This window comes from Marmota flaviventris, chromosome 6 (assembly GCF_047511675.1).
Source record: "Marmota flaviventris isolate mMarFla1 chromosome 6, mMarFla1.hap1, whole genome shotgun sequence".
NCBI lineage: Eukaryota > Metazoa > Chordata > Mammalia > Rodentia > Sciuridae > Marmota > Marmota flaviventris.
Window position 1 is genome coordinate 139,890,668 of NC_092503.1, and position 25,584 is coordinate 139,916,251.

The window sequence follows — 25,584 nt, forward strand, 5'->3', positions numbered from 1 at the left end:
CGTTTTTTCTGTATTTTACCAGTTCTAGTCACTGTTCTAGATTTATAGGTGTAAATAAAGTTTAACAGCATTCTCAATTTTGCCCAAACCCAAACTACCAAAAGAATCTAAGTGTCATCCATGACCATAACAGATGCATCATATACCATTTTGAATAACACTTCTTAAAAACAGCCTTGTATACAAGTGCACCTGAGCTACATGCCCACTGTTTGGTCATTCTAGACAGCTGACTTTGAAGAGTCATTTTAATCACCTCTCATGTTCCTTCAAAATACGTGTCATGTTCTTCACATTCATTTGAAATGATGTAAAGTAGATGTTATTTTCATATTGAGAATTAGAGAGGAAGCAAGTTTCAGAGAAAGTAAACAATTTACAGAAGAACACAGCTTACAGTTGACAAGATGGGGTTTGACAAGATGGACTCCTAGCACCCAAGCCATTTCCCTCATATCATAGATCTTTGCCTAATGGATGTGAAGAGTGGTAAAATAGTTAAAAGTTTGGAAGGGTGGTACTAATGATGCCAGTCAAAGCATGGGAGTTAAGAAAATACTGCTCAGCTCACTTCACTGTGGAGAAGGTATGTAGCAACCCTTTCATGGAGGCAGTGTGGTCTTGACTTTCTCCTCACCTCTTAGTCTTAGCCATTATTGTACAAGGTGATTTAGGGAGTTGATGTCCAGTGTGCTTGAGTGAATTTAGTAGTGATTGTAGCTGTCATTTATGGAGTGCCTATTATGTGCCCGAGCTGTTCTAGGGGCTTACATCTGTTTACCCACTTAATCCTCACAGTGGCCTAACAGGGTCCTTATACTGGTTTGAAGATGACAAAACTCTGCTAGTTTATGGTGGAGTCAGGAAGAGTATGTAGTAGTGACTTGGAAGGGAAAGAACATTTATCTGGGAAGCAGGCTACACCTCTGACTGTAATTGGCTACATGTTCTTGGGAATAACATCTATCATCTTCTTTTTTTCAATGTACAAAATATTAGCTTTGTATTAAATGACTTCTGATTCTTCATTTTTCTGTTTCTCTTATTTTTTTATTCTGCCTAACACTGAATATCTTTTCTATTAATATAAAAGGTGCACTCTATATGTGATTTTTAGAAGTTAGTTTGTATATTAAAAGTCTTAGGAATCATTTTTTGGTTGTATTGAATGTAGACTTTCTATTTTTCTTTTACAAATTATATTCTCATGAACAGCATACAAGGGTTTCCTTTTTCCATATACTAACAGTTTCTAATCTTGTCTTTTTGATAATAACACAGATGTGAGATAATATCTCATTGTGGTTTTGATTTGCATTTCTCTGATGACTACTGATTTTGGACATTTTTTCATACATTTGCTGGGTAGCTATAAGTCTTCTGAGAATTGGCTATTTAGATCCTTTTCCCATTTCTTTAACTTGAGGTATTTGTTTTCTTATTATTGAATTGTTGGAGTTTTTTTTTTTTTGGTATATATTTTTGCTATTAACCTCTATAAAATGTATGTATTTTCATGACCTTTTTTGTCCCCCAACTCTTAGGTTATCTTTTTACTCTGTGAATTGTTAAATAGCTCTTTACTTTGGGTCTTTGTCTCTTTTGACCTAGCTGACCAGTTTTCCTTCATTTCTTCCTCTTCTTCCTCCTCTTTGTCTGCTTCTATTCATTGCGTAGTGCTAAGGATGTAGAATGTGAAGACCCAGAGGTGCATGCGTTTGCATTGCATGCTCTATTCTCTGGAACCAGAGAATCTAGCAGGAAGACAGGTAGCAAATGATGATGATGATGATGATGATGATGATGATAATAATAATAATAATAATAATAATAATAGATGTTAAATATTTTACATAGAGAGTATCTACCTTCAGAAAAAAGAAAAAGCCTTGGTTTTCTATTAGACTTTCTCTTTCCCTGTTTTGTGATAATGGTAAGCCTTCTGTTCTTCAATATCTTACTATTCATATACTTTCCCCTTAAATATGATGATTTCCAAGCGCTCTGCCTTTTGCTCATTTCTGTTTTTCTCCTAACCTTCCTATGCATTCTTATGACATTAACTCTTCTATATACAGATTACTTCCTAGGTTTACATTTCTGAAACTCTTTTTTTACCTCATTTTCAAACCATACTTCTGAGTGTCTCATGTAAATGACAACCTGGCTGTCTCATCTATTGCTAACTTTCTTAAATCCAATCCATCTGCAACTGCAAACACAGAAAATTATCTGAACAAACAAAATATCCATATTGAGTTTACTCTTAGTGAACAGCGATGTAATTTTTTCTGTTATCTGATCTCTGGAAATGTCTGGGTCACTTTTAACTTTTAATTCAACTGATCTCTTATATGCTGGGTAATGAGTTAAGTATCTTATGGATAGGATCTACTTTAATCCTTTCACTATTAGTTAGGTATTATTTTCTTAATTTATAGGTAAAGAATTTATTTTACAAAAAGATCAAATTATGTATCCACATAGCACCAAAGAGGTTTGCTTTGAGATCAAACCCGAATGTGTGTCTGTAAAACTGTATCGTTATTGCCTTGTCTCAGTTAGTTGCCCACTTTCTCTTTTCTGTGGATGCAAAAATACTTACTGTCCCCATTTGTTCTTGGACTGCTTTCTGTGGCAGTACAGTTCACTCTGTGTTTGTGAACAGGAAGACTTTATGAATGGGCAGAAGAACTTTTCAGTGAGTTAAGCCAAAACAGGATAGCAAAATTGTTACATAAAGGAGCAGATCACAGGTGTTTTTGGCTTTGTGCATCAAATGTTCCCTGACAATTATCAAATCTTGCTTTTGTATCTAAAATGCTCCCTTGGCCAATATCTAAACAAATAGTCTTTGCTGAGTTCCAGTAGCCTATATTAACAAAAAATAGGCCATGGATGGATTTGGCTCTTGGGTCAAATATTTTTCTACTTTTTTGTGTGTTTGTTTAACTATTTCATTTTTTAGCATCAAATCCAATGAGTTTTATTGGATTTATTTATTCAGGCATTCATATTTATATTTTAAATGTATCGATGTGGGTTTGACTTGTAAGATAGAAGCTTCAGGGAGAAAATTGAAAAGAGAATTTGAATTGAACATTCTAGGGCCTTTGAGAAGTACTTAATTGTTCAGAACTCTGACCTTCGTGTAATGGGTAGGCATATTAGGAGCTTACACAAATTACATCAGCTGTTTGGGCTTTAGTTTTTTTTTTTTGTTACATGGTTCAGAATAATACTTAACCACGTAGCATTATTGATGGGATGAAATGGAAGAGCACTATACCAGCAGAAGTATTACTGTGGTTGGGATTTTTATCTTCTCAGGGTGTCCTGTGTATGTCATATAGCATATTTCTTTTCTTTTTTCTAATTGTTTTTAATTTTCATTATGTTTTTATTAGTGCATTATAGTTGCACATAATTGGGGAATTCAATTCAACATGTTCATAAATATACATAACATAATTTGCTCCATTTCAATCTAAACTACTGCCCTCTTTCCTCTCCCCAAATCCCAATCCTCTATTCGTCTATTCTATTGGTCTTCCTCGTTTTTTTTTTTTTTAATTGTTGTATTATATATAAAAGTGGAATGCATTCTGATATGTTCATACTTGTATAAAGAACAGTTTGAACAGTTTTATTCCACAGTTCTTCCTCTTTCCTATCCTTCTTCCCTCCCACTTGATTCCCTTCCTCTACTCGACTGTTCTCCCTTCTATTTTCATGAGATCCCCTTTAAAAAAATTTTCTTATTTCTCTCTTGTTTCCAGTTTTGAGAGAAAACATTCAACCCTTGACTTTCTAAATCTGGCTTCTTGTACATAGCATGATATTCTCTACTTCCGTGCATTTACCAGCAAATGCCATAATTTTATCCTTCTTTCTGGTTGAGTAAAATGCCATTGTGTATATATACCACATTTCTTTGTTCACTTATCCATTGAGGGACACCTAAGCTGGTTCCATAACTTGGTTTTGTGAATTGTAGTTATAAACATTGACCTTCCTGTGTCCTAATAGTATGTGGATTTTAGCTCTTTTGAATTAATATCATTGAGTGGGATAGCCGGGACCTAAGATGGTCTATTCTTGGTCTTTTGAAGAATCTCCTAGGTGCTTTCCAAAGTGGTCCTTCTAATTTTCTGACCCACCAACAATGTATGAGTGCATCTTTTACCCCCATATTCTTGTCAGCTTTCTAACTGAAATGAGATGAAATCTCAGTGTAGTTTTGATTTGCATTTCTATGATTGGTAAGGATGTTGAACACTTTTTATACATTTGTTGGCCATTTCCATTTCTTTGACAATTGTCCGTTTAATTCATTTGCACGTTTGTTGATTGGGTTATTTGCCTTTTTTGGCATTAAATTTTTTGAGTTCTCTACATATTCTGGATATGAATCTCGTGTTGGAAGAATAGCTGGCAAACATTTTCTCCCATTCTCTAGGCCCCTCCTCACACTCTTTAATCATGTCCTTTGTTGTGTAGAAGCTTTTTTCATTTGAAGACATCCACTTATTGATTATTGGTTTTATTTCCTGATATTTAGGAGTCTTATTAAAGAAGTCATTGCTTGTGCCAGTATGTTGAAAACATGTTGACCCATTTTTTTTTTTAATAGTCGCAGTGTTTTTGGTTAGTTCCTATGTCTTTGATCCATTTTCAGCCCCCCCCACCCCCACCCCCCCGCCACATGAGAAATGAGAAATAGGGTTCTAGTTTTATTTCTCTACATATCAATATCCAGTTTTCCCACCGTAATTTGTTAAAAAGGTTATATTTTCTCCAGTGTATGTTTTGCCACCTTGTTTCTGTGTCTTATACTTCATTGGTGGTCTTGTCTGTTTTCATGCCAGTACCATGCTGTTTTTGTCACTATACCTTTGTAGTATAATGGAGATCAGGTATTGTGATTCTAACCATATCACTCTTATTGGTCAGTATTGCTTTGTTTGAGTCTTTTATTATTCTTCCTTATCAATTTTAGGATTGTGTTTTCTAGTTCCATGAATAATGTCACTGGTTTTTCCATAGGGGATCACATTGAAATCATGTATTGCTTTTGGTAATGTGAACATCTTGACAATATTAATTCTGCCTATTCAAGAGTGTGATAGGTCTTTCCATCTTCTAAGGTCTTTAGTTTCTTTTTGCTGTGCTCTTTAATTTTCACTGAAGAGGCCTTTCACCTCCTTGATTGGATTTAATCCCAGTGATTTTTATTTTGTCTTACTTTTGAAGGTATTTTGAATGGATATGTATATTCATGATTTCTTCCTCATAGATTGATTATTTGAGTATAAGAAAGCTGTTGATTTTTTTTATGTTGATCTTTTGTTCTAATGTATTTGTTTATTAGTTCTAGAAGTCTTCTGGTGGAATTTTTTTGGGTCTTCAAACATATAGGATCATTTCATTAGCAAACAGATAATTTGACAATTTTTGTTCCTGTTTGCATCACTTCTCTCATCTGATTAATCTGGCTATGGTTTATACATAGCTATATTGAACAGGATTGGTGAGAGTGGACATCCTTGTGTTTTTAGAGGAAATGCTTTCATTTTTTCTCCAGTATGATGTTGCCTTTGGATTTGTCATTTAGAGAGCCTTCATGATGTTGAGGTATTTTCCCTGATAGTTATTGTAGTAAAACTAAACTTGACTCTTTAGTTTATGTCTAGATGACTTTTCTGTTGGTGAGAGAGGTATGTTGAAATAACCCCTTATTATTGTATGTAAGTCTATCTAGGACTTTATGTTGAGTAGTGTTTGTTTTATGTAAGTAGGTGTATTGATATTTGGGGAAAAAATACTTGCCATTGTTATATCTAATTGTTGGATAAGCCCCCCTTTGCAATGTGAAGTACCTTTGGTCTTCTCATTGATTTTGGATTGAAATCTGCTTTGTCAGATATGAGAGTAGCTACTCCTGCTTGCTTTTGATCTCTGTTTTTATGGTGTATCTTTTGTCGGCCTTTCACCTTCAGCCTGTGTGTGTTTTTGCCTGTAAGTTGAGTCTTTTGTAAAGAACATATGGTGGAGTCCTGTTTCTTAATCCACTCTACTAATATATGTATTTTAATTGAAGAGTTGAGATCATTTACATTGAATGTTATTATGGAGACTTGATTATTATTTTCTGTCATTTAATTTTTTTCTAATGTTTTATACAGACTTGCCTCTCATTTACCAAATTATTGTTTTAGTGAGGTTCATTCATACCTCTCTTTGAAGTTTGTTTTACATTTTCTCTGCATGAGATATTTCTTTTAAATATTTGTGATAGTGCCAGTTTAGTAATAGAAATTCTTTTAATTTATATTTATTATATAAAGAATTTTATTTTACCTTCAATTCTGAAAGATAAGTTTGTGGATAGAGCAATTGTTTTGGCAATTGTTACATATCAAAGCTTGGTATATATTATTCCAAGCCCTCCTGGTTTTTAAAATCTTGGGTGAGGGGTTAGTGATGATTCTTATTGGTTTGCTTCTAAATTTGGCCTGCTGTTTTTTTTCTTCCAGTTCCTAAAATTGTATCTTTGTTCTGTATGTTAGACATTTTAATTATAGTATGTCTTGGAGTATATATTTTTTATTTGTCTATTTGGAGTCTAAATGGCTTCTGTATTTGAATATCCATCTCATTCCCAAGGTGTCAGAAAATTGTCTGATATGTCATTAAAAGGTTATGCTTGCCTTTTGCTTACAACTCACTTCTTTTCCTTCATGCCAATGATCCTTAGATTTGGTCTCTTCATATTGGCCCATGTGTCCTGAGCATTCTCTTCATGGGCTCTTACCATCTTTTTTGCTAAATTTTCAAGATTATGTACTTTGTCTTTGTAGCCTGAAAATGTGTCTTCTGCATGGTCTAATATGTTGTTCATAACTTTGAATTGAATTTTTAACTTAATTTATTGATTGTTATCTTCCAAATATCTGTTTGGTTCTTTTTATGAATTTCTCTGTCTTTATTGAGATGATTGATCTTTCACTTCCTGTACTTTCTTAGTTTGTTTCTTATAGCTTCTTTTAACTCCTTGATGATTTTAACTATTAACTTTTTGAATTCTTTTGCATTTTGTCTACTTTGATTTCTGAGGATTCAGTAACTTTTAGATGCATTTAATTTCCTTGCTTTCTCATGTTTCCTCTGTTTCTGTGTTGATATTTGCCAGTCTGCTGCATTGTATCTTCCTTCCCCTGATGACTAGAAGACTTTTGAGTAGACTGCTTTCACTTGTCTATGTGTTCCAATATCTCTGTCAGAGGGTCTGGGTTCTCCATGTTTTGATCAGTCACTTAACTACCTTTTAAGGGGAGCTCATTATCACTTGTAAACACTTAAGAGCAAACCATATACTAATAAGTTCTAACACCTGTTAAAACTTTTTCTACAACTCTGGTGCATCCAATTTGGAATAAGGGGATAATATACTAAAGCAGGGTGATAGATTGATATTTAAAAAGTGAATTTTTATTGTATTCTACATGGAGCATGCAAATCAAAGAGAAAGAAGAGGTGTGTGAAAACAGAAAGAAAATACAGAGATAAGGAAGAGAGTCAAGGTGAAAAAATTGTGGGTTGTTGAAAAAAAGAGTGTGTGAGGTAGAAGAGAATAGAAGGAAGAAAAGATATAATGTGTAAATCTGATTAATACAGTATCCTAAAGAAGATACCAATGAACTCCCCATTAAAAATAAAAAAAATCCAAAAATTATTCTAGCTAGTCTAAGTAAAAAAGCAAAGTAGAACATAAAGAGCTAAGCAGCACACAAAATAATAGGAAAAATGAATAAATCTCAAGGAAAGCATAAATTAAAAATGTGTAGAAACCTAAACAAACCAGCAAAAGAAAAACCAAATTAAAAAACAGAATGCACTTACACATACCTGCAAGAAATAAAAATCACATAAAGTCATGTATACACACATGAAAAACAATCCCCGAAAAAAACAAAAATAATTCAGGGTCATAGGAGGGCAGGGTTAAAGGCAAAAAAATATGGAGAATCAATGAATAAGATGGGAGAGGGTGAAAGTATAAAATAATGTTGAAGAGAGAAAGAAGCAAACACAATGGATAGGTCCAATCAGTCCAAAATTTTACTACATTAAAAAAAAAAAAAAAAAGCCAGGCATAACACCCCTGTTTGGAACTTCAGATTTTGGAGGGCTTAGGCATTCAGCACAGGAGGACGAATGTTTTGGGTACCTGGGTTGAGCCTGTTTCAGCACTAAAAGCAGAAGGGGATGGTGATGTGACTCAGTGACTGCACCCCTATGTTCAATTCCCAGCTCCACAGCAACCAAAATGAAACAAAACACAATTCTTATGAAGCAACTACAGAGGAAAATATATTTAAAAAAAAAAAAAAGTGGGTGGAGTTGGGAATGAAGGTATAAAGGAGAGATAATATTAAGAATAGAAGGGGAGAAAAGACTACAATCAAAATACAGAATGGTAGCATGGATACAGAATAGTTCTGGTTGAGACATTATAATATATTTGATAAAAACAATGCAGAAGAGTACACTGGAGAATACAATTTCCAGTCAAATGGGGGAGATCCATCAAATGAATACATAAAATTTTATCAGTGGAATAACAAAGGCTGACATTAAAGTGTGAAAATTTTATTTTTTCTGATGTTTCTGAGATGGAAGGAGCTATTAGAGTTCTTATTTTGGATTATGTCTAAAATTGGGAGGCAGAGTTGACATTTTAGGCTCCACAGTGTAACCACATAGTGCCTCTGAATTTGGTAGCAAATTTCACAGGTCCAGTCCATTGTATGTTTATTATGAGACATTTCTAGATCAGACTTTTGCTTCAAAGGTGTCTCCACACTCAAGTTCTTGCACTTCTCCAAGATGGCTTCTATCTGTCTGCCTCTGGTATATGCTTATGGGGCTGCAGAATTTTTATGGTGTTCTGGCCAGCTGAAAGCTCTTAGTATGGTTTGATGGAAGCTCCTGAGTGTCTTTTCCTTGTTACATGTTCTTTCCCAGGCTGGAAAAGCAACTTGTTGTTCCCAGTGAAATAGCTTGTCCCAGGGCTAACAGTAAATAACTTCTCATTTCCTACTTGTGGGTGTTCTGCTGCATGTGAGAGACCCACCTGGTTGTCTCTCCTCAATTGTGGATGATGCCCAGCACTTCTGAAAATAGGGCTTGGGTTGGGCTTGTTGGAAAAACCTAGTAAATCCATCAGGTTCTGAGAATGTGCTCAGTAGCTCCCAGTGCAAATAGCCTGCTGATATGACCCTGTTAGCCCCAGGTCACAATTCCTTACCACTGGGCCTTGCCTTGCTGTCCTGCTCTGGGCATTAGAGTGGGTCTGAAAGACTCCAGTGCTTAATCTCCAGCCATGGTGGCTGGTGCCTTGCCATGGGACCAACTGTTATATAATAAACTCTGCTTCTGTGGTGGATGTCCCAGGGTAGGCCGGCCATGAAAATCCCAAATTATGAATAGCTCTGACGACAATGACTTAATAACAGTTCTCACTGCCTCTGTCTGTCTCCCAAGTAGCAAATATGGGTCTGAGAGTCCCGGAAGAATTTCTCCCACTCAAATTCTGGACTTTTCAAACTGCTAACTTATGATTGCTAAAGCACCCATTTCTATGATCCTGTCATCAGCTTTTTTGCCTCTTGCAATCCAGAGTTGCTAGTGGGGCTGTGCCACAGACAGCCCTGTGCAGACTGGTTTTTAGGCTAGGCACCTGTGATTCCAGTGAAAGGGTGGGGGGAAGAGAAAAAGAAAAGGTGGAAACTTGTGGGATCTTGTGAATGTTGAAAATAGGATATTAAATAATATTAATACCCAAAGCATGGAGATCCCAGCTCTTTCAGGTACACAAAGGTGCCCCTCTTAAGACGGATCCTTGTCCTACTCTTATGTCTTCTGTAGGAAATAGAGTTCTGGCCCTGAGTCACACTGGTTTGTTGCACTGTATTTAAGTTTCTTTTGCTTAGACTGTTTATCTAATGGTAATGTCAGAAGTTCTTGAGATCTTTATGATTCCTCTTTTTTCTCCCCTTATGGATGAGCTTTGTGTAACCAGTGTTCTAGAATACTATTTGTTAGATCAGGCAACGTGGGCAGCGACTAAAGGAGGCAGATTTAAAAAGGCCAGCGAATAGGCTTTCTTTGAGATATCACCCCTGGGCGGAACTCCTTCAGACCCACAGTGGACAGGAGAAAGGCCTGAGGAGAAACCCCGTGAGAGCTTGACTAGACTGGGATTTTATGGGGCTTAGGCAGGAAGGGAAGGGCTTGGGACAGGAAAAGGTGTTTTAGAGTCCCCTGTCCTGCTAGAGTTGGGGGGGCCGGCTGCGGGCTGGCTGAACTCCTGGATTGGCCAGGGGGTCCTGATGATTGACAGGCAGTAGTCAGGAGATCCTGCTGATTGATAGGTTTTTCTGTCAGTGCCTGATTGATATTTCTTTCCCGCACTGGCTGCTTTGTCCTAAGTCACTGCTACCAACCTGACACTATTGTCTCCACCCCCCAAACTCTTTATTTTCTGAAAATAAATAACCACCAAACAGCTGTTCCTGTGCTTCTCTGAGTTGGTATCATCTCCTCTCCCAAAAGACACCTGTTGATCTGATTCAAGCAGAGAGCTTGAATACTGGCTAGTATGCAGTGATTGGTACTCATCTGCCTGTTTCCCTCTTTCTGTCTTTTTCACTCTTCCTGTTGGCCTCACTCTGGTCAGGGTTCAGGATGGAGAATTCTTTCTTATTTTATGCTTAGTAATCAAATTCCAAGTCCTTCCAACTTTCAAATCTTTTCTTTGACACCCACTTCCTTGGTCAGCTGTTCTTTCACTACTTTGATTGTGTGCTTTTCTTTAACTACTTTGATTGAGGGTGGCTGCCTAGATCTGCTCTGCCATCTTTCTTTGTCCCTGACAGGTTTCTTTTTTACCTTCATTTTATTTATTTATTTATTTTTTACTTGGTGCTGAGGATCAAACACATGTGCTAGGTGAGCGCTCTACTGCTGAGCCCCAGCCCCAGCCCCATGTTTCTTAAGTGATAGGTAACAGACAGATGTGAGCTTTAAGAACTGAGGTTAAGAGGTTCATTCTATAAACTGGACCTACATGCTTTTCCCCACATGCTTTCTTTTAAAAAGCGCTTCACTGGATTGGGGATGTAGCTCAGTGGTAGAATACTTGTCTCACAGGCATATTGGGAGCCCTGGGTTTTATCCCCAGCACCCCCCCCCCAAACCCCCACCAAATGCAGTTTGCCTGCAACCTTACCCTGGCATTAGTCAACAGGATATGTTACATTCCTTAGGAAGCAGCCTGTTACCTACAAAACAGACATAGGCCCAAAAGGCTCTTTCTTGCTTAAAAGAACACAAGGTACCCTGAAGGACTGAGACTTTTGTGACCTTTACACAGATTTCAGTACTTAAGGAGACAGGATAATTAGAAGCAAAACCCCATAACCATAAAATCTTTTAATAACAGGTTCCAATTAGGACCAGTCACGATAGGTCAAGGTGACTCAGGATTGCCTTGGATCTTTGGCATATCATTTCGATAGAAAAATCTTCCCTCCTTTTGTTAAGACTTGTATGGTGGGAACTTGAATGTCTGATGCAGTCCTACTGTCTATCAGAATTCAAGAGGTGGACCTTGGCAGGACTCTGGAAACTTCCCTGGGATCCCTGATAAAACTGGAAGGCAGGAGAGGTGTACTATCCTCATCCTTTCAGAGGGGACCACTTCCTCTCCCTTTTTCCTTTTTCTAGTCTCTTCTAATAAGCTTGCCTGCCTCTGTACGCAACTCCTCTGAAATCCGTGCAGCATCACAGGAGAACCCGTGACCGGACCTCCGCAGTTGCTGTGGCTCCACAGATGGCCTTGCTCTGTAACAGAAAGAACTTGGCTTCTCACAAACGAGTGGGAAAGCTATACTTTTCATTAATCTTTCTCTGTGAAAGATGATAACTGAAAAGAACACGTAATTTTTGGGGTGAGGAGAATGGACTGTGGGAGATGTAAGCATGACTGAGAATGAGGACAAGAAAATTAAACTTTAGTGGGCACACCAGCGATGCTGTGAGGAGATCAGTGAAGTGGCCTGAAGGAGGGTCACATGTTTGATATCCTAGAAGTAGGTCTGGGTGTATGAGGAGCTAGAAACTGAGAAGGAAAAGCATAGACAGCCACTACGAGAATCTCCAAAACACCTTTTCCAGAACAATTCTGAACTTTGTATAACAGCATCTGTCTTTGGAACAAAGTTCTTTCTTGTGTCAGTTAGGGTGCTGAGTTGGGTACCCACCAATATACAGTGTGCGCTAAGGTGCATACAGCTGTAATATGCATATTTAAAATTCACATCCACTGCAGTGATAAGTCACTGAGCAGTGGAGATGGGAAGACAGACTTCAGTTGATGCCTAACCCTGTTTGAAGCAACTTGGACAGAATAAAATAATGGCTCCACATGAATAAAAATCCAGAGTTTGGGGGTATCTTTGGAAACTTCTCATATGATGTTACTCTTAGACAAAAGTGCTACGTACAGGCTTCAAATAAGCACTCACACACAAGCACAGCAATTTAACTTGGAGCTAGTATTCTCAGTTTCAATTTGAATCCGGTGAATAATACTGCTCAGGTACACGCTAGGTGAGCTTTTGGTGGTCACTTGGAGCAAAGTAGTGCTCCCCTGATGCAGCTTGATACCATGAAGTGTTTTTTTTTATTATGATTGCATCGCCCTTGTAGTAAAATAACCACATAGTTGTATATTTTAAAGTAGCTCAGTAGATAAAATTCCAAATTTTAGAAGATACATTTGAGTGATTTAGGTTTATGAACTTAAATTATTTATGAATATTGGAATATGACATATAATGATTCTCATTACTGAGATCCCTGAGGGATCTGTGGGGAAAGAACATTGTATTAGTGGTCCAGAATCCTTTGCTGTGGGTCTTAACTTCCTTGTTACCAGTTGCAGGGTTTGGTCGTCTACATCTGGGTATTTGTCACCTCCTCTTAGTCATTAAGTCTCTGTGTTAGTCTGTTTTCTGCCATATCAGAATACCAGACAGGGTTATTTATTTATGATGAAAAGAAATTTATTGTTTACAGTTGTAAAGTCTGGGCAGTCCAAAATCAAGGTGCTGGCATGAGGTGAGGGCTTCCTTGGGTAATGATCTGTGGTGGAGAAGAGAGGATAGAGTCTGAGGTTAGCTTTCTATTTGGATCCCATTTCCACCATAAGGAACCCACTCTTGTTATAGTAGAATTATCCCATTCACAAGGCAGAGCTCTTACAACCTAAAGGTCCCATCTTAATACTGTCACAATGGCAATTAAATTTCAACAGGAGTTTTTTGGGGGGATTTTTCTAAACATATCAGCCTCTGCCATCATAATTTCTTAACTGATCTTCCTACTGTGTAGAGGGGACAGTGGGGAAGGGTACATGTCTTTAGGAAAGTGGGGAACTGGTGGGAGACACAAAGGGCACACTTTACTCTCCAGAGAGTAAAAGCTGACTTGGGCTATGCATGTGTGCTCTTTTCAGAATCTGTGAGGAGTTTCTATGATGGTTTGTTCAGCTCTCTGGAGGGCTGCCCATGCACATGTCTGCCTGGTGAGGAAGATCAGTCCTGTCAGCAGAAGCCATCAGCATCAAGTGTGGGGCTCCAGGCCGGCTACATCAGAGTTTGTTGCCCAACGAGCTCCAGGCAGTGTCACAGAGTTGCTGGGCAAGTCCTACCCTCAGGATGACCATACCAACCTCACCCAGAAGGTCCTGTCCAGGGTTGGCAGGAATCTGCACAACCAGCAGCACCACCCTCTGTGGCTGATCAAGGAGAGAGTGAAGGAGTACTTCTACAAGCAATATGTGGGCCGCTCTGGGACACCACTATTCTCGGTCTATGACGACCTTTGTCCAGTGGTCACCACCTGGCAGAACTTTGATAGCCTGCTCATCCCAGCTCACCACCCCAGCAGGAAGAAGGGGGACAATTACTACCTGAATCGAACTCACATGCTGAGAGCACACACTTCTGCACACCAGTGGGACTTGGTGCATGCAGGACTGGATGCCTTCCTGGTGGTGGGTGACGTCTACCGGCGTGACCAGATTGACTCCCAGCACTACCCAGTTTTCCATCAGTTGGAGGGTGTTCGACTCTTCTCCCAGCATGAGGTGAGTCTTGAGATGTTTCTCATCTCTGAAGGACATCATTTACATTTTTTGCTATTGTCAACAAAGGTTATCTCAGTAAAATTGGTAGAATCATTCTTGATTTTTATTTTGCTATAGTGAAGCATCCATTTTTTTTATACCTTTATTTCATTTATTGATTTTTATGTGATACTGAGTATTGAACTCAGTGATTCACATGTGCTAGGCAAGCGCTCTACCACTGAGCTACAACCCTAGCCTGAAGCATCCATTTTTCATGATGTCTTTTGTACATGGTTTCTCACCCTCCATTGTACATGGCAGATTTGTTATTAATATAACTTCAGAAATCAGATATTGTTTTCTCTTATCTGACCTTATCCTTTCTCTCAATACTCACCTGCTTTTCTCCAAGTCACGGCTTGTGAATGGATAGTCTGTGGCTCAAATTCACTCTTAATTCAGATTGACTAAAGATACAACACTGAAACCTGTGGTCAGGTTATTTCAGTTCTCAGTTAGTAGAAGTTAATTATGTTTTCATGCTGTTAGAGATAATGAACTTCTTATATACCTTAGGGGATTGGAGATGTATTGGCTTCAACTCTAAACTGTTCTCATTCCTAAGCTCTTTCCTTACTCTCATTCAAATGATGATTTGGAATGTCTTAATTGCTGTTGTTTTTGAAGTGTGTGTTTGAGTGCATAAAACTTTTTTAGTCAAGAAGTCAAATACTCCTTGCTTCTGTTATATTGTTAGTGTAATATATTAGATGCATTTTTGCAAATTACAAAAATTCCTAAATAGCTTGAGTCCATTTCCTAAAGAATTCTATCATTTATCCTTAATTTGTATGTTAATTCGTATGGCTCCATTTTCATTGTGAGAAAGAAGTAGAATTAAAGTAGGCTCAGGAAGTATTTCATTTACTCTTGTAGCAATCTCCTTCCAAATATTGCTCATTGGAACAGGAGGAATTATTATGGTCACAAAACTCCCTTCTGCAAACACAAGCTAAATTGGCAGTTAATATGAAAATAAATAGTATAGGAACCTTAGGCTAATAAATAACCATTGTTGTATTGTATTAAATAAGTCATTAGCTGGGGAGGACTGGATGAGACTGTTTCCTCATTCTCTTTGCTTTCTGCTTGATTCCGAAGGTGAATCTATGTTATCCTGTGAATCTATGATAATTCAACAATGGGTTAGCCTTCCACAAAAGGCCATCAGAGCCGTCTCTGGGGAGCTTAAAGTGGTCTTACTTCTTGGAATAGTTGACTGTTTTCTAAATTAGGAATAATAACTATTAAAAAGAATGTGGATGTATTAGGAAACTAAAAGAAATGAACAAAGACAGGTCAGAGTCTGGGAAATATGACCAAGTGATAGAATGTCACTTACAATTAATCTGCAAGAGGGGCTGTGATGCCGGTAATGTGATGTACAGGTCACAGCATTGGACAGGTGTGCAGTCCAGCTTACCTCATTAGAGAAATAAAACAGGAAAGTGCACACTGATGTTTATAAGCCTGCCTGCCGTGGGAGAGGCAGTGAAGGCTATGAAGTCTATGAGATGCACACTAGCATTTTAATGGAGGGAAAATCCAGGCTACCACAGAAGATGGAAAATAGGAAGAGGGTGGTGAAGTAGCCCTTTCCTTGGTTCATATTTGTTTGGGTTCAGTCCAATTTAGCAGGGAACATGCATGGCTAATCTAATCAGATAAAGTTACTGCGTGTTCTCATTTACAGTTTAAAAATTCCTGCACACAGGAGCATGTGAGTCTGATTTCCTTATAATTTGATAAGGTGCTTTCAGTTCATTGTTTCATTTACTGCTCTTAATAAAAATTGTGTGAGGTAGATTATTTCCACTTCAATATAAGGAATCTGAGGTCTCAAAAGGTTTAATGACTTGCAGAAGGATGTGCAGCCAGTCAGCAGCAGAGCGAAAACTGGAACATGAGTCTTCTGAATTCATTGCCTAATTTACTGTATTTTCTTGATTTCCATGGAACTGCTTTGTAAGGGGCACCTGCTTAAGACCCAAGGGGAGCTTTTCTTTCATCAGTGGGAGTGGGGAGGAGAGAGACGTAGTGGTTTCAGAATTTCTGTTCTCAAAGTATTGGTTCTAAGTCTGATCTAATCTTAATCCTCAAGAAAATCTTTTTTTATTTTCCTGTGGATAGGAATTTTATATATGTACATACATATACAGATACATATGTAGAATTTTATATACATACATGCATACATATATAGATGCACACACACATATACATACATACACATGTACATACATACTAGGGATTGAACTTGCCAGTGCTCTGCGATTGAACTGCATCCCCAGCCCTTGTACTTTTTATTCTGAGGTAGAGTCTCATTAAGTTGCCCAGGCTGGCCTCGGACTTGCAGTCCTCCTCCCTCAGCCTCCTACAAATGTCTGCCACCATACCTGTCTATTTCTTGTTATAAAGCTTTCCTGTTATTAAATAATCTTTGTAATCATTTAAATATAATATGTAATTCAGCAAGAAGAAAATTGTAGAATTACAGGGCCAAAGAAACAGTGATGCACATAGAAAGGAAATGAACTATGACAAAACATTGTTTTATCTCAGCATGGGGGAAAAACCCTTTTGTGTTTTGAAAAAAAGATAAAATGAAAACTACAAATGACGCTAACAAATTGGAAGGGGCAATGAATAAGTAAAGTCTGCTAAAGTTTTCACATTTAGACAAAGGATACTGAGTTAACTCCATGCCTTCCATACTGATACAGTGAAAAAATAATAGTTTAGGAAGCTTTGTCAGTTTAAAAGAAGTCAGCATAAAGGAAATAAAAGGAAGATGGTAAGTAGGAATGAAAAATATAGGCATAAATTCAAATATATCATTATTTACAAATTAAAATGGGTTAAACTTAGCAATTAAAGAAACTCATTACTAGATTAAATATTTAGAGAAATCTGAAACAAAGAACACCTAATGTTGAAAATAAAGGATGGGAAAGTGATATATGCAGCAAATGCTTACCAAAAGAAGATGGGTACAGCAGTAGTGTTCTTAGGTAATGTAGAATTTATAGAAATGATGATAAATAGGGTATAATATATCAACCAACAACCCTAATAAATTATGAACTTTTATGTATGCAGTATTTTAACCTTAATACATAAAGCGAGACTGAAGAATTAAAAGTTGGATTTGCCAAGTTCTTGATTATGGTAGAAGATTTTACTTTTGTTAAAAAAAAAAAAAAAAAGCAAAACAACAACAAAAAAACCCACCACTACTGTGGATTAAGCAGAAAAAATGAGTAATGATAAAGGATATCTGAAAACCATGATTAAAAAGCTCGATTCATTTTATTTTTAAAATATGAAACTGTATTTATATGTGAGTGCATATGAATTCTGTTATTTTTATAAATGTTTTGTGTCTATATGTGGATGTCCATTTATATTCTGTACCCAGGAGTCAAATCTATATAGTTTTTTGGAATATTTAAAATAAATTGCCCATTATTAGTTGATAGGTGAAGTCTAAATAAATGTGAAAGAATCTATAACATGGATCTATGCTTACTTGACTATATTGTAGTTTGTAGTTAGAAAGCAATTTTAAAGAATGATGAAAATTTTCATGGCCTCATAAATTTAAGAAATTCACAACTCTAGATTCATGAGTAGAGAAATATTATATTAAATTGCGTATTACTTACCACTCACCAACAGTGAAAATACTCATTTCATATTGCTCATATGTTGGGAGAGATTGTCACTTTACGATGGAGAATATTGCTAGACTCTACTTAAACCATACAGTCATAGCATTAAAAAGGCAAAACTAATGAGATGTTGATAACAGGGTATTTTTGGCATATTTAGCTTTAAATGTGTTTATTTAAAAACATTGGAACCTCTGAAAATCAATGAATTCAATGTTTACTTTAAGATGCTACAAGGAATTTTTTTTTTTAATCCTAGGAGATAGGTTGGTATGCCTATTAATAATATCCCTAGTGTTTCCAAGTGATACATCAGCTGAAACAGTGAAAAGAAAAAGTGCAGATAACATCTACAACACAACTAGGTGACAAGATCTTCACAAAAGGATGGGAAGTTAAAACTTACAGCTAGAAGTTCTGTACTGTTAGTAATTGAGGTCATAGAGGGACACAGTGGTACCTGAGAGAAGGACATCTTCCTAAGGGATATTTTCAAATAATAAGCATTGGGCACCAAATTTACTAGTGACATTTTGACAAAACGTGTTAATTTTATGTTCATTAATGAGTACTAATAACTCAAAAATGGGGTCAATCTCACTTCTGTGTCTCTGATGAAACAATATGATACTAACAGTAAAGACTTGCCTGAAAAGTTGGAGTTGATGAAGTTATAGATTCAACGCCCACATTTATAGGGCATATAGAGGACAGATAAACAGCGGAAATCACATAGAGATGTAAAAATCTAAATCTAGACTATGGGAAATTTATATCAGTGTTGCTCAAGATGAGATATGCAGAATATAATAGGAATGAAAAGTAAATAGTTGTATATCTTACTCTAATTAGGATCCTAGTCTTGGGGGTGTACAGGATGTTGAGCTTGTATAAATATATCAAAATACATTCTACTGTCAAGTTTAACTAAAAAGAACAAAAATCTTAAAAAAATCTATTAAAAAATTTTAAAAAGAAAGTAAATAGTAGAAATGTTTAAGCACTGCAGAGTGTTTACAAATGTGCAAGTTGTCCTCCTCCAGCATGTCCGTGCACTTTTTGTGTTAGCATGTAGATGGTTTCAGATGTTCTTAAATGCTCTTTGTGAGTTGCATGAGTGTAGTTTGTGTACCTGTTGTGTGTAGTAGGCCCACATCTCAGTTCATGACCAACTGGAAATATAAAAATGTCCCTTTGTCAGTTCGAGAAGCTTTGTTCTGCATTAGTGACCCAATATCTTTAAGTAAATTCACAAAAACAAGAAGAAATGGCACCTAGAAATTAAAAGAAAGATCAGGTAATCAGAATGTGTACATTTTATTAACATAAAACATTTTTAATGAAAAAGAAAACATTTGAGGCCATTAGGAATTCAAACACTAACTGAATGTTTTAAAATAACTATGCTTTTTTTGTTTTCGTACTGGGGATTAAACTCAGGAGCACTGGACCGCTGAGCCCCATCTCCAGCCCTTTTTTGTATTTTATTTAGAGACAAGGTCTCGCTGAGTTGCTTAGACCCTCGCTTCTACTGAAGCTGGTTTTGAACTTGAAACCCTTCTGCCTCAGCCTCTGGAGACGCTGGGATTACAGGCATGTGCCATTGTACCTGGCTAAGGAGTTTTTTTCTTTTTCTTTCTTTTTTTTTTTCCAGCTGTGATGATAATATTACATTTCTATAAAGTTCTATCTTTTAGGGAAGTGTATTAAAATATCTGTGGGCAAAGTGCTGCAATGTCTCTTTTTTTTTCACAATATTGTGGGATGGGGGATTTGGCATTTGAGGATGGATGAAATGTTATGAATTGTAAATCAGCTGGGAGTTTTATACATAAGGATTCATTATACTTTTTATGTTTGCATGTGTTTGAAATTTTCCTAATATAAGTTTAGGAACAAAACAAGATTGAAGAAGGAAAGCACTTGGGCCTGTCTGTCAAAAAACCTGACTTGAGCATGTACCACCCCTGCTTTCATAGGGCAGACAAATATCAGGAATTTCTAAAAACATAGGACATATAAAGAGAAGAGCACAAATTGCACACAACAGAAAACTAAAAACAATTAAATCTAGAATTAGTAGCATCTTCTCCATCAGTTTCAGATATTTTTACACTAGTTTTTACCAAAATTGTGAAAGACTTGTATAGTCTGTATCATAAAATAGAAATGGACATCCATTTAAATTCATTTTATGAGGTTAGATGCATTAATGTCCAAAGCAGTTTAAGAGGGTGTTAGAAGGTTGATCTTATCAAGTATCAATCCTTCTCTTTTTTAATGAACATGTAAAGAATTAGATGAAATATCTGCAAATTGTACCCTACTCATTATTATGCATATATTACATTCTGCCATATTAATGATACAAGAGAAAAAGCATTTTATTATTTCAGTAGACATTGAAAAAAGAATTTTTTGACATTTAATTATCCTATGACGTTAAAAAAGCATTGCATGACATTAATGCCTCAGAATAAAAACTTTTGCCAACTAGGAATAGAAAGGAACTTGTTGAACTTTCTAAATGATATCTGTCAAACATTGACAGCAAACATCCTAATTAATAGTGAATCATTATAAACATTTCTATCAAAATTAACTACCAGTTAGAATCACCTGCTGTCATTGCTCATTTTCATCATTGAATTAATAGAATATCCAGATCAATCATCATAATTAAATGATAGCTCAGAGTTATTAGATGTAAGAATATGGAAAAAAATTAGTGTTTCTTTTCTGTTGGTAATAACCAATTAGAAAATAGAATAGAATAAAGATTTCATTTATAGTTGTTACTAAAATTTTGAAGTGCCCAGTGTGAATTATATAAGATGCTGAAGGTACGTATGGATAAAATTATCAAATATTACTGGAGATGTAACTTAATGGTGGAGTGCTTACTCTACCACTAACGAGGCCCTTGGTTTGATTCTTAGTACTACAAAATAAATAAATTAAAAATCAATAAATGTTATTAAAATACAGAGAAGAAAGAGGTACATACCAGGCTTTTAGTTTAATGGGGAGGAAATAATATAATAAAGATTGTAATTTCGTAAAATTAATCTGTTCATTTTATGTAAGTCTGATCAAACTGCCCAGTGGGTAAGTTAGAAAAATTGAAGGATCAATTTTAAAACTCAAAGGCAGAGCATAAGTATAAGGAGACATGCCTTATTCAGGTATTAGGATTTATAGTTTTGTAGTTATTAAGATACTTTAGCAGTGGCAAAAGGTTAATCAAATAGAGAACATTGAAACACTTCTTAGAGTTGGGAACTTATTATAAAATAGAAGTGATGTTAAGTAAGTGGGGGATGATGGGTTCTGTATCATTTGTTCTCAAACAATCATCTAGGGAAAATTCATTGTCTACCTCATACCAAATGCAAAATTTATTTTTGAATAAATTAATCCATTTCTTGAAGGGAAGACTCTAAAATTCTGGGAGATAACATAGGAAATTTTCATTATCACGTTGGTAGAATATAATATCTGAAATGTGAGAATGTATAAGTACAAAAATCCTTGAGGGGAAAAGTGTTAACGTTGACTACGTTAATGTAAACTTGCCTAATGACAGGCTCCATAAATGAAGTTGAGACAGGCTGAAGTAGATACATAAATAAAAATATGGACAAGCTACATGTTGAATGAAAATTTGCTTTTTGTATAATTGACAGAAGACCTGTGTTGAATATTCAAAAAGTCCTGGTCTTTAAAATAGAATCCAGTAGCTAAATGTCTGAAAATATTAAGGATGAGTGAATATATGGAACCATGGAATGCCCTGGGATATACAAAATCCCCCACCTCAGATGGCCAAGAAATATGTGGAAAAAATGTTCAACATCTCTAGCAGTCAGGGAAATGCAAATCAAACATACACTAAGGTTTCATCTCACTTCAGTTAGAATGGCAATTATCAAGAGCATGAAGAATAATAAATACTTGTGAGGATATGGGGAGAAAGGTATGCTCATACATTGTTGGTGGGATTGCAAAATTCTTCAAAAAATTAGGAATGGAGCCACCATGTGATTCAACTTCTCACTCCTAGATATTTATGTAGAAGAACTAAAATCGGCCTATTACAGGGATAACAGCCACTCCAATGTTTATGGCAGCACGATTTACAAAAGCCTAATCAACCCAGATGCCGGTCAGTAGGTAAATGGATCAAGAAAATGTGTTATATGTACACATTGGAATGTTTATTATTTCATTCTATGGCAGAAGACCATAAAAAAGAATGAAATAATGGCATCTGCTGGTAAATGGAAGTGGAGAAAATTATGCCAAGTGAAACAAGCCAGACCAGAAAAATCAAGGTTGAATGATTTCTCTCATACGTGGAAGCTAAAGTAAAATAAAGGAAAGAAGGTGGTTTTGGAGGGGATCAGGTATCATGAAGATGCAGGGAAGATTGGTGGGCTAGAAGAAAGATAGGAAGGATGGGAAATGTGAAGAAATATGGAATGAATTTAACAAAACCATGTTATACTCATATATCAAGTTTTTCACCTTTATTTATTTGTAGAAGAAATGAAGTTTGGTAGGGTGGGGGCAGGAGGAGGGGAGGAAAAGCGAGGGAGGGAAGGGGATTGAAGTCAAATTCCTTTGCATGTATGATTTTTCCAGAATGAACTCAAATACTATGTATATGTTGTGATTAAAAAAATAAGCACATAAGGTGGTCGATATGCTAATTAGCTTGATTTAATCATTTAATCATTATATATGTGTACATATAATTAAAACATCACATTGAAATATATATACATTATGCATCAATTAAAATGAAATATATACAAATATATACATTATGTGTCAATTAAAATGAAATCTTTTTCAAGAGTAAATAAAAAGAAGAAAACCACACCTGAAATCCTTTTCTCATTTTTAGACTTTGGAGACATTCTTGAGTGTGTCTCATCTATCAGGAAATAAATGTGAATGTTTCTTAACACTGTTAATGTTAGTCTCAAACTGGAACAACTTCATATGGTGGTATGTAGTGTTACATATCTGTGGAAGTAAATCACAACTACATGGTTCAACATGAGTGAATATAAAAAGCAGCGTTGAACAATGAAAGAAAGCTACAGATGCTTGACATTGTATAATTACATTTATAAACAGATGAAAATGTGGGCCAAAATGGCTAATGTAGTAGGAGTGCATGCATATGTGGAACAGTTGTAACGGAAAGCAAGGGAACAGTGAGCAACAAATTTAGTTGTTACCCTGTGAAGAGTGACCTGGTGTGATCTGGTATGTGCATGAAAGGACTTTCTAGTTTTCAGTACTGTTCCTGCTGGAAATGGATGTGGGTGTTAACCACCCATGTAGGTGTTTTTATTTTTCTTTAAACGTCACATGCGTTTTCATTTTGTTATGTTTAATGAAGGAAAAGTGGTCAAACATTGTAAGTGACCTGTTGATAGAAGAAGGTAATACATGATTGGCAGGTAAACAAGGATCAACTGATCAGTAAACAAGGCAGTGTAAATTAAAACAACCAAATGTTATTTCAAACCTATCAGAGTAGCAAATTTAATAATCTGGAAAACTGAAATGTCTAGAGGACCCCCAAATTTTATACCCTTCTGTTGGAAATATCCATTATTACCATGACTTTGCAGTGTAATTTGGCAGTTTCTAATGAAAACAAAATTGTGTACTCTGGGATGTTGTATTTAAAACTTGAAAAGAGAAAAAAAAAAAAAAAAGAAACTAATGTCCATCGATAGGAGCAAGGGTAAGTAAAATGAACTCTGTATATTGAATATTTTATAATAGTTAACGAACGTAAACTCTAGGTACAAATGTCAACAAGGATTAGGTTTTAATGTTGTATTCAGGGAGCTAAATTATCTTTCTAAATCAATATTAAAAATGTGCTCAACAACAAAGTACACCTAGCCATGCGTGTTCTTATGTACTTCATGGTGCTTTCTGTCCCCCTGTTTATGTGCACAGGTACCCAGTTTTTCAATTAGAGAAATATATAAGTAGGTATGAAAAAAATGCATGGGACTACCAAACAACAAAGTCACAATAATGTTTACCCTTGAGGTATAAGGAGGGTGAGTGGTGTCATATTCTTTGCAAATTATACAAAATGTTATGATTGTTTGGTGTATAGAAGAATTTTGAGACTTGAAACCCACTGTTCTACAGCTTCAGTACTAAATGTTTAGAAAACATTTATTGAGACATTTATTTTTCAAAGAATGGTAGCTAACATGTATTTGGCAGACCCAGCAGAGGGAACCCACACAAATCCTGTGTCTATTTAATGTGATTAAAATTTGTAATTAAAAAGTGCACACCTGGACCAGTGCTCAGAGAAGCTGTTTTCCTTTTGGGCCTAGAGGTCCTGTTTCAGCAGTTGCGCTGACCCGTGGTCCCTGTGGGTGAAGTGAGGAGTTGTGTCTGCAGTTTCTTGTCAGTCCTGACTTCAGAGTCCTTGTTTCCCTAGTTTGTCCTCAGTCTCCTTTGGTTACATCCCGTGGGTCATCTCTCTCTGGACTCTCTGTGTCCTGTACATTCATGTACCAGCACTTTGTCTTGAAGCTAAGGTGATTCATGATCAGCCTTCCTTCCTGTTTCTGTCTTCATTATTATTTAAAAAATCCATTTTCTAAATGCCTCTTCTTTTTAAAATTTTTATGTAAGAATGTGTGTCTCTCTTTAGTTTCTTCCTTCCTGGGTAGTGGTTTTCAAACTTGGGTGGGTTACCTAGTCCTGGTCCATGATCGCATTTTTTTTTTTCTTTTTAGTTTCTAGGAAAACTGACAATACAAAAGCAATGTAGCAAGTTTTATAAATGTCTTTCTTCATTTTAAAGGATTCTCCTTTGTCTTGAGATGCTTTCCTTGCACTTTCTTGTGTGTTAACATACTCTTTCTTTCATGGAGTGATAGAGATTTTAAACACATGACTGCATTTGGAAAATTAAATCATTGCTTATTCATTAACACAGATTTGCTTAATCTAGTCCCTAGACCTTTATTGAAATTTTTACCAGTCTATGAAATACAGAACTTTAGATTCTTATAAATGAACACAATAGTTAGGAAGACATTCTAAATATTACATGGTAAATATATAATTCATGAGTATTTACACAGAAACAAAGACAAGTGGTTTTACAGAAGAATGATAAGAGAATGGAGAAATAAGCTTTCATTATAATTTTGATTACACCACATTATTGAAATGGTACTTCAGACACTTGTGTTTAACCACTGCCCCCTTTTAAAAAATTGTCATGATCACTCTTTGTCTGTGTAGGAGTGGGGGAAGGGCTTCTCATTTTGGCTGTGCCCCTTGCCTGTAGTGATTGCTAGTAGAGTGGGCATCCTTCATTTTGAACAAGCCCTTTGGCATTCTTTGTGGTTTCCTTGTCAGAAACTGCTCTTATTTATCATTAGAAAATTTCACTTTTGCTCCCTTTGATGTTCTCTCCCACTTTCCAGATGGTTCATTAGAACCCTCCTGCTCCTGGGCTTCACGTTCTGAGCTTCCCCACTGTTACTCTTGTGGTGAGCCAAAGGTAGTCTCTTTATTCCTGCGTTCGGCCCTGAATCACTTTTTCTGTCTTTCCGTGAATGACAGGGTTTTATTCTTCACCATGTGGTTATTGGG

At 36.2% G+C, this 25,584-nt stretch overlaps 1 protein-coding gene across 10 annotated transcripts in view; it reads left to right on the forward strand.

The window, feature by feature from the left end:
- Positions 1-25,584, forward strand: part of Fars2 (phenylalanyl-tRNA synthetase 2, mitochondrial) — a 513,853-nt gene that overhangs the window by 108,811 nt on the left and 379,458 nt on the right. For 8 of the 10 annotated variants that reach the window (XM_071613658.1, XM_071613660.1, XM_071613657.1 and 5 more), the window contains one exon: positions 13,583-14,215. The exons of the other annotated variants lie outside the window; for them this stretch is intronic. In XM_071613658.1, coding sequence (XP_071469759.1) covers positions 13,601-14,215 — 615 coding nt within the window. In that variant the 5' untranslated portion in view covers positions 13,583-13,600. The remainder of the gene's footprint in view (positions 1-13,582; positions 14,216-25,584) is intronic. 10 annotated transcript variants of the gene reach the window in all.